Source organism: Condylura cristata, unplaced genomic scaffold, assembly GCF_000260355.1.
Source record: "Condylura cristata isolate star-nosed mole 26May11 unplaced genomic scaffold, ConCri1.0 scaffold00001, whole genome shotgun sequence".
Classification (NCBI taxonomy): domain Eukaryota; kingdom Metazoa; phylum Chordata; class Mammalia; order Eulipotyphla; family Talpidae; genus Condylura; species Condylura cristata.
This window is the reverse complement of record NW_004567102.1, coordinates 80,102,075-80,112,749: the sequence shown is the minus strand read 5'-3', so window position 1 is coordinate 80,112,749 and position 10,675 is coordinate 80,102,075. Positions and strand designations below refer to the sequence as shown.

Sequence of the window (10,675 nt, the reverse complement as noted above, 5' to 3'; positions counted from 1 at the left end):
TCAGTGCTGCTCAAGAGAAAGCCCTGGATCTATAAGTAAATAAAGAATTCTTTTGTGTGGGTTATATACATATAGATGTTTTCATGAAGAGGAGCGAAAAGCCAGAAGGATATAGACAGATGAGGCCTAAGACCTTTCCAGCCAGTAACTACACTGGCAACAGCCGGCAAATGTTGCAAGAGATTCGGGAATCTCTTAGGAATTTATCTAAACCATCTGATGCAGCTAAGGCTGAGCAGAATATGAGTAAAATGTCAACTGAAGACCCTCGACAAGTCAGAAATCCACCCAAATTTGGGACACATCATAAAGCCTTACTAGAAATTCGAAACTCTCTGCTACCATTTGCAAATGAAGCAAGTTCTTCCCGGAATACTTCAGAAATTAATCCACAAATGTTTCAAGACTTGCAAGCTGCTGGATTTGATGAGGTAAGAATGTTTGAACACCAGAGAGAATGCTTTCTTAATATACATATGGTGACATAAGGTGATCTCACTTCTAAATATTCCCTTTGAGAGAATTTATCTAGGTATACAATTCTGTATATTGTATGAGCAGAGAATGTTGTTTATAATTCCATTATTAAAACAAAATAATTATTATCTCCTTAGTTTTCTCTGGTTTCTGGGATTTAAAAGGTCACTTCATGAAGTCAGAGTGGAAGTGCAGTTGAAGAAAGCCACAGGTGAGGGCAGGGTAAGGACATCTGTTCATGTGCAGTAGGTGCTCTGGTGAGTGGAGTAACTTACAGAGAGGACAGCTCCAGAGTGATGAAGTTTACATTTATACTTCAGAGAAAAAGTATAATCAGGAATTACGGTAAATAAGTATGTTTGTATCACTCTTAGACCCAACTCTTACATTCACAAAACTGAAAATTTACCTGTTGATCAATCTCCAAGAATTTCAGTTTAATTTTAATGAAATTTCAGGTAATGGTAATTATGCCAAGTCTCTACTATTTATCCTCAGAATTCATTTTTGAAAGTTTTTCATAGCATATATAATCATTTTGTTTAGGTGTTTAATAAAATTTATTCTCCCTGATTACATACTTTATATTAGCTAACATATCTAGTCCTTCTTAGAAAACTTAAAGTATAAAAGAAAAAGTAACTGAAAAGTATTTTAGCACTCCTACCATTAAAATTTCTTCATTGTTTTTAATATTCAGTATCTACATTTTTGGACATCTCTACATTTTTGCATATGCAAATTAGAAACTGTTTCTCAGATCAAATAGAAGTCTTAGAGCTGCATTCAGCACTTGGTGTAGTGGCCTCATGATGCCTCAAGGGATGCAGTTACTTTCCCTCTGCTACCCTCGGCATAGGGTTTCAAAATATTCTTGTGGCTGGAACCCTGGAGCATGGAGCTGTCATACTAGACAATCAGGGTCATCAAACTGAGGAAGTTCTAGCCACACTGAGAGCCTGGGCATAGGTGTTCTTGCTAACCAGCCTGAGTTGCTCCATGTCCAAGACTTCCCAGCTGAGACTCAGTATCTCCCTGGCGGGCAGGAAGCTTTCACAATAGTCCCCTTGGTCAAAAACAGTGGTGGGCACCATCCTGGCAACCCCATCACCACCAGCACTGGCAAGCTGCCATTTCAGAACCATCCCCTTAATCCAATTAATATATTTAATTTTTTAAAGATTTATTTATTTATGCATATAGAACTGTGGTATAGGCCAGAGGTGTGGGGGCTATAAGAGGATTCACCAGAGACAGTGAGGAGCAGGATAGGCAGATGGATGAAGTAGATTGCTGAGGGGAGCAGTGGGTAGGTCAGGAGAAGTCTGTTGCACCATGTGGATCACAATGTAGGGTCAGGGATGGAACTTGCACTGAAGAGGCTGTGGCTAGCTTACAGTGCTGTGTTCTAACCCGTTGTGCCACCAGGGAGGACCATGTATTTAATATTTTTAAATGGGAACCTAAGTAAGCATTGTAGTAAGAGACCTGAAAAGCACAGGCATGATTAAATTAGGGAGATTAAAACTCTTTTGAGTCTATTTGTTTATCCACTTGATTAATATTTCCTATTTTTTTTTAACACTTAAATGTTTTAAGAACATTGGATTTGAACCAGAAAATCAATATCAAAGAGAAGGGGAGAGGACCTTGGATGTTTTCCTGATTAATAGTTGGAGGATTAAAGAAATTACTTGAATGAAGATTTTCCATAGCACTTTCTTCTTGACCTCTTAGCCAAAAGACAAAGACTAAAATGATGACAGAATCATTGATCTTTTTTCTTTTAAGATATTGCTAGTGGATCAAGATTATAAAATCATGTGAATATAAGGCCCTTTAGAGGTAATGTGCTGTGTCAGTTAAATCAGCTCAGATAAGTAGATCTGTATGTATGGAGCTCTCTCTATGCGTGAACCCATGACTCAGGACAGTGAGTCAACCCACAGGTGCATCATGTCTGATGTAAATGGTGTAAAGAAAGCTGAACATCGGTCATTGTTCAGTCTATTTGTTGGTAATGACAATAATTGCTTTGATTACAAAGGTTAGCATATTTAAGATGGCATCTAAAGCCATGTGGGCAAGTCAGTTACTCATGCAGTGTGTCTCCTGTATATATATGTATATATGGGGTTTACATGTTATATTAAACTTCTATATAGTTTTTCTCTTTAAAAGAAAAAGGATGTTAGTGTTACTCTAATCACATTTGAAAATTGTCACTTCTGATAATTAACCCCCCTTAAGCAAGATTGCTTTTAAACATGTATATAGTTATGATACTGTTTATACCCACAGTGATGTAAAGGACAGTTTAGGGCTACCTCCTTGAATTATTTGTTCAGTAGCTTTCCATTATATTGCAGAATTTGTCCAAGATCCTAATGTGGTAATTCAAAATCCTTACTCAGTTTTTACTTCATTGTTTTTAGCATTTCATAAGCCCTTCTCTATTTCTTTAGCTATGCCAACTTCAAGACAGATGCAATTTTTGAGAATCTTAAATATTTCAATGTTAAAGTTCTCATAATAAATGTTAAGTAGGATTGATAGATTTGGAGGGACATAAATTTATAATCACTGCAATGTGTTTTTGCTACTAAAGCATACTAATGTGAACATAATATTTTCCTATCAGACTTATATTCCAAAGTTACTAATTTGATAGTGTGCTTTTGCACATGCACTGACAATCCCACTTATGGAACAATTGATTAATATTGTTACAGAGGTAAAAAATATTCTAAAATATAGCAATATTTAAAGATAAACACCAGCATTATAATCACCATAAAAAAAAATTACAGGGCCTCCCTGGTGGCACAGGGGTTAGAGACACAGCACTATCAAGCTATCAGCAGCCACTGCAGCAAGAGTTCAATCTCCTGCTGAGGAGCTGACCCACATGGCCCAGCAGTCCTCTTCTTTCTCACCTGCTGCTCCCCTCAGCAGTGTGTTTCACCACATCCACCTGTTTTGCTCCCCTCTCAGACTCTAGTGAATCCTCTTACTCCCTGCACCTCTGATCTACACCCCAGCTCTTGTAGGCATAAATAAATAAATCTTTTTTTTTTTTAAATCACAGCTTGAAATTCTAGTGCATTTAACAAGAATAGGTCTACAATATTAAAAAAAAAAAAAGTGCCTCCTGGTGAATTTTAATTTGTGTTACTTTTATTTTGTATGTAAGCTAAGACTTAAATTCTTTGTATCTCACAATAAATTTGCTAAATCTGATTAGCCTTAAATGTGTCCATGCTGTATTAGTTAGGGATTGAGTGTTTGCTTTAACAGAAAATCCAGATAATGCTCAAAACAAAATAGTTACTCAGATTATATAACACGCATTGATCTATCTTCAAAATAAGACTCTTGAGTTATCCTTCTTAGTGGCAACTAGCCATTATAACATATCAATTGTCAGCATACAGGATGCAAGAGAAGGGTCAGTGCCTAAATCAGGATAACAACATTCCTCCAGAATTCTCTGCTTTATCTCATGGGTCAGAATTTTCATGTGACCTTACACTGTAGGTAGAAGGAAAACTTAGAACAAAATCAGTAACTTTTTCTAAGAAAAGGATACTAGATCTTGAGTAGGCAACAACTTTTTTTTTTTTTTTTGGCTGGTCTCACACTCCTCTCCAGTTATTTCACTTAGGAGGATCAATCATATCTCTTAAAGTCATTTTTCTCTTTTTTTTTTTTCAAGGGTTTATTTATTTATGCATTCTGGAACTAGGGTACAGGCCAGAGGTTGCAGGGGGTGAGAGGATTCACTAAAGACAGAGCAGGAAGCAGAACACTGAAATACACTGCTTGATGGGAGCAGCAGGCAAGACAGGAGAGGTCCACTGCAACCTGTAGGTCACTTCCCTGGCCAGGGATGGAACTCCTGCAGCAGTGGCTGCTGACTTTAACCCCTTGCACCACCAGTGAGGCCCCTCATTTCTCATTTTAAAATACTGTTTGAAATTGTCTAGAACAAGTAAGTAGCTATAGTCCTCCTGAAAAGTAAGTGTCAACATGTAACATAAAGGACAAGCAGCAAAACAGTTAAACAAACCTCATTTGGGCTCCAAGCACTGTTTTCAAATGATTTTACTTGTTTTTTAATCCTCACATCCACTGTGTGAGTGTATTACAAGTGAAGAAAATGAACTCTGAAATTTTAAATAACTTGCAAAGATAAAACATAAAAGTGGGCCACATAAATCTAGTATATTTTAGTTTCTAAGCATGAAAAACAAAAACATATGGTAATGAACACTTAGAACTCAAGTTCAGTTCTGTTTGATTCTAAACAGTCTCCTTTTTCTGTCACACCTCAGACTTCCTATAGTCTTCATTACACAATAATATCGATTTTAAGTGTTTTTTTTTCCCTATCTAAATTTGTGTCTTTGAAGTAAAGTTTCCATTTCTGAAAATGAAAACTCTAGGAAGATAGGAATCAGACCAACTTAGCTCTTTTACTGGTATTTGCAGTGACTTGCTTAATAAAGTGTTCTAATGCTACAAATAGTAGTTTCTACTATTTTGATTGGTATCTTTTTAAAAATCCAATAGTGTGTTGTTTGTTTATGTAAGAATGAAGTTAAGAAAATCAGGATCATGGTGCTATGATTTTGCCCAAAAGTTAATCCTAGAAGAAAACAGTGATGAGTTACATAAAGGTAAACATACTAAAGGAACATTTGATGGGTTTGAGCAATTGCTTTTTTTTTAGTAATTTAATTGTGTGGATTTCTAGAGTAGTTATAAACAGGACATTAGTATTATGGGTTGGAATTCTGTCTTATATAATTATGAACTTCTGTAACAACACAGTGTTTTTTCGTATTAATTATACAATTTAAATTTTGTTTATTTTTTAAACTTCATTTAGGACATGGTTGCACAAGCTCTTCAGAAAACTAACAACAGAAGTATAGAAGCCGCAATTGAGTTCATTAGTAAAATGAGTTACCAGGATCCTCGACGGGAACAGATGGCAGCAGCGGCAGCCAGACCTATTAATGCCAGCTTGAAGCCAGGTGATTAATCAAACATTTTTTCCAGCCCCTGCTATTATAGTTTTAATACATTTAGGTATTAAATATCAGATCTTCAGTTCTAGGAACTGTTAAAAGTATCCCAGTAAGTAAAAGTCTCAAATTAAGATTAGAATGATAAGGTGTTATTCCAAAATGAATTTGACAATGGGGGGTCCTAATTTCTGCAAGAAATTCTGATAAGGATCAGCCTGGGTTGACAACTCTGACTGTCTACACTGCAGCTGAAATATTTCTTTTTGAACTTTCTTCTGTTTCTATTTTTGCTTAGAAGAACTGGGGGTTTATAGGCCAGAGATGAGAGAGTTGAGAGGATTCATCAGAGGCAGTGGAGAGAGTAGGCAGACTTACTGAAATCCCCTGCTAAGAAGGGCTGGGGACATGACGGGAGAGGTCTGCTGTCATAGCAGTGACTGCGCTGAGACGTAACCCCCAGGCCACCAGCAAGGCCCTGAAAAATATTTCCATTTTTGAAACTATAATTAAACTTTTTCTCTTTTTAATTTTTATGAGTGAATATGTTTTTCATAGATATTTAGAAAGTAAATAAAAAGAAAAAGATTAATACTGAATTTTCGTGTGTTTTACACTCAAGAAAATCTGAGTGAGTTTATTATGTGTGTATTTTGATTTTTGTTTTAAGAAAAAATGGGGTTATGTTAAAGTGTTGCTACTTTATTCACTTAATGTACTATGCATAACTTTCCTTATTTAATATTCTACAAAATAACTGAAATGACTACATTAAAATAGATTTATTATATACTTTATACATTTAGCCAGTCTCCCATTTTTTTGTTTTAAAGATTTGTTTATTTATTCATATGGAACTGGGGTACAGGCCAGAGATGTGGAGGGTGAGAGGCTTCACCAGAGAGAGTGGGGAGCAGAACAGGCAGATCAATGAAGTACACTGCTGAGGGGAGCAGCGGGCGGGTCAGGAGAGGTCTGCCATGCCTTGTGGATCTCCTCATGGGCAGGCCGGAATCCAACTCATGCTGAAGTGGCTTTAGCTTCTTAATGCTGTGCTTTAACCTGCTGCGCCATCAGGGAGGGCCCCAGTCTCCCATTTTTTGATATTTGCCTTATTTCCTTTCCTCTTTTTTCACTTTGTTATTATAGACAGCATTGTAGTTAATCTTTTTTGTACATTCCTGATAATTTCATAGGACTTTTTTTTTTTGATTAAGGTTGTTATTATTATTATTATTTAGATATTTCTGTCCAGAAAGGTGATGCTCATTTACATTCTCCCTGTTTAATATGAGAATGCCGATATTTACATATCCTGGGTATTATCATTTTGTCTATTTAATGACTGTGAAAGTATATCTTATATTCACATTTCTTTGATCATTGGTAAATGAACGTTTGTTTATTGGATATGTTTTTTTTTTTTTTAAAGATTTATTTATTTGTGCATCCAGAACTGGGGTACAGGCCAGAGGCTCAGGGGCGGCGAGAGGCCTCACCAGAGACAGAGCGGGGAACAGAACAGGCAGATCAACGAAGTACACTGCTGAGGGGAGCAGCGGGCGGGCCAGGAGAGGTCTGCCACGCCATGTGGTCTCCTCCGGGGCAGGCGGGAATCGAACTCATGCGGGAGCGGCCTCAGATTCTCAGTGCTGTGCTTTAACCCGCTGCGCCACCAGGGAGGGCCTATTGGATATGTTTTAACTGACACTTTGTTTTTCTTTTTTTAAGATTTATTTATGTTTACAAGAAGTGGGGTACAGGCCAGAGGTGTGGGAGTGGGGGTGAGGACTCACCAGAGGCAGAGTTGGGAGCAGAACAAGCAGATCCACTGAAATATACTGTTGGGGGGGCAGTGGGCAAGACAGGAGAGGTCTGCTGAGCAATGTGGGTAAGCTTCTGACCAGGGATTAAACTTAGGCTTTCTCAGTGATAGCACTAAGACTTAACCCCTAGGCCACTGAGAAGGCCTGAGAGCAGAATTTTGTGTAAGAAAAATCATATGTCTGGTTTTGGACATAGATTGATTTAGGTTCATTGAGTTTTCCAAGAAAGATGTCTGGTAAGTAGCTAGATCTATATGGATAGGCCCTGCATATGAAATAGGTCACCTGTAGGAGAGAACATAGACAAATTAGACAAAATGACCTACAACACCAAACTTAGTAACTCTTTGGAGACCACAAGCCTGCAAAGACAGCAGAAGGGTTAGAAGAAGAAGGAAAAGAAACTAATAAGGTTTCTAGTGTCTTGGAAGCTGAGGGAAGAAGTCATTGCAAGAAGGAAAGGATCACTTCAAAAATGCCATATACTACTAAAAAAGAAAGATCAACCAAGGTGATAATTGGAAAATATCTTTTGGTTGTAGTGATGTGATACATTAGTTTACGAGGGCCACCTAGGTAAATTGAAATACCACAAACTGGGCGGTATAAACAACAGAATCTTATTTTTCGACAGTTCAGGAGGCCACAAGTCCAAGATCAAGGTGATAAGAGGTTTGACTGCTCCCAAACCTCTCTTTGTGGCTAACAGATGGTCACAGTCTCACTTGTCTTCACAGCTGTCCCACTGCATGCTCATGTTTCTGATGTCTCTCCAAATTTCCCCCCATTAAGGACACTAGTCATTAAATTTAGGCCCATCCTAATGACTTCATTTAACTATAATTGCCTCTTGAAAGACACTATCTCCAAATAGAGTGACATTTTGTGGTACAGGAGTTAAGACTTTCAGTGACTAGGGGGGTGGCAAGAGGAAAGACAGACATACTTCTGCTTAAAACATACGGGCTGACATTTCAGTCATAGGAGAATAATGGAGAGGATTGAGGACTAAATGGGTGTGAGGTAACAACTCAAGTATAGACAGCTCCTTGAGGAGTTTTGTCTGAGGGTAAAGTTAAGACCCAAGATAAGTAATTCTTATCTGTAGTAATGACCTTATATTTTTTTAAATTTCTAATTATGGATTAATAATTTTATAAAATAAAAGTAAATTTTTAGAAAGTTAATGACATATAAAATATAAGCCCAAGTATTAATATTATTACTTTTAGCAGATATAAAATGATTCTTCTCACATTTTTGAGAAGTTTTTAGTTTTTTTTTCCCTCTCCTTTCCCATATTTATCTCATATTGGGCCAATACCAGTTCGTAGGCCAGTATCAAATAATACTTTGAGATAGAAGTGTATATGGGATTGCCTTATTATTTTTTAATTAGGAAGTATTTATTCATACTTAAAAGGTGATTGTAAGGCTCCAGTTAAGGAATGGATCTGGTAGTTTAAGGAGTCTGAGGATGACAAGAATAATAATAGAGACCAAAGGAAGAAGGATTTCCTGACAGGACTGAGGTCATTTGTCGGTACTAATTTTGAAGGTGCTGATTATGAATTTATGGTGAAATCAATCTGCTCTTTGTATCAGCTTTTTCGTAACAGGCAGAAGAAGAAGCTAGCTCTATCCACAAGTAGAGTTTTACTAAACAAATACAAAATAAGATAAAATTTAAAATATTGCTGTTCAAAATAATAACTTTGAAGTTCTTACTCAGAGCTTATTCTGTCTACCTTATTAGCTTCACATACCTTCCAAATTACCCTCAAACTTTATCTGTCACCACTTTTCCCCTATTTACTGTTCTAAAGCCATAGTGAGCTTCCTCTTCTTGAAAAATACTGGGCTCCCACCTCAGGACCTTGGCCCCATCTTCAAACATGTCATCTCCTCAGGTGAGCCCTTTCTCTCCTGTTTCCCTCTACCATTCAACAGCCTTTGAGTCCTTCATATAGTAACATACTCTGAGGTTACTTTGTTTATTCACTTGTTGGTTGTCAGTCTCTTCCCCCAAGAATGTAGACTGCATGGGGCCAGAGTTATTTTGTTCTCCAATATCCTTGGATAGTATAGGGCAGTGTGTGGCATGTTGATGCTCGGTAGACATTTACTGAATGATTAGAATTGTGGAGAGAGAAAAGCAACACAGAGTAAAGAAAGAAATGAGGTGCCATGGCTTAAATTGACTACAGGAGGACTGACAGAGGCAGGTATTAAGATTGGAGGTCTTGATGATGGTGGAGAACATTTGCAGTAGGGTAGTTAAACAGGAGAAATTATGATCTAAGAATATAAAACAGATTAGGGATTTTGAAAAGGGAGGAGATAATAAGTGATACCAAAATTATAAACATGATCTTGGGAATGATATTTGAGGTGGAGTAAAAGGTAAGTGTCCAAGAGACTGAGGTGGGGGTGTGGTACAGGATTCCTCCACATGGACACATGGACATGGAACTTACAGAATGTTGGCAGGGTTTAGGGCAGACCAAACACCAGTGTCATGGAATAGCAAGTGTGAGTTTATTCAGTGAGCAATGGAGGTGGCCTCCTATATTACATGGGCTTTGAAAGGTCTGATAGGAGTAATAATGAACTGGAAGTGTAAATGAAGAGACATAGAATCCTATCTTAATAAAAATAAACTTAGCCCTAGTAAGGCTGAAAGGAAATTAATAAATAGTAGAAGATAACCAGCTTTTTAGGAGGGGGTGGAAAAGCCTGTGGCAGAAATTGGTGATACAAGAGCTTTTACTAGTCAGAGAGATCAGCATGTCTAGAGGACACTGGTAGAACAGTTTAGAAAGTGGAAGAATACAGCTTCATGGGAGTTGGCACCACAGTAGAGATGGCTGTGCACTCCAGGGTTTTGGGGACTTTAACTGTAAAAGCCGACTGAGCCACTTGCTACATATAGCCTCAGCTGACTGACGGAGGTAAGACTTAAGTTTAGTGGCCAGAGGACTTACCTGGCTTGCCCAGAGTGATGACTTTCTTTCAAGTCATAGACCCAAGATGGTGTCCAAACTTGATGAAGTGGAGGGGTGCTAAACAACATGGTGAACATTCACTGCTTTATTTATAGCTGTTGTTAAATATATTTTCTACCAGGATGATGTTAACCTTTGGAATTTTTGGATTTCTTTTTTTTAACAGTATGTTTTATGTATTAGGATACCAGTATTTTACTGGTACCTTTGCCATACTTGGGAATACTCTTGTACTTCCCAAGAGCAATAGTAAGGTACCTATATGGTAGGTTTAATGATACATTGAATGGTCACTTATTTTCCCCTAGTATTTGTATCATTTTTTTTTGAGTGTTAT

At 37.5% G+C, this 10,675-nt stretch overlaps 1 protein-coding gene across 1 annotated transcript in view; it reads left to right on the top strand.

Annotated features, from left to right (window-relative positions):
• Positions 1-10,675, top strand: part of LATS1 (large tumor suppressor kinase 1) — a 30,014-nt gene continuing 19,339 nt past the window's right edge. The window contains exons 1-2 of the mRNA XM_004673930.2: positions 1-431; positions 5,369-5,516. Coding sequence (XP_004673987.1) covers positions 84-431; positions 5,369-5,516 — 496 coding nt within the window. The 5' untranslated portion in view covers positions 1-83. The remainder of the gene's footprint in view (positions 432-5,368; positions 5,517-10,675) is intronic.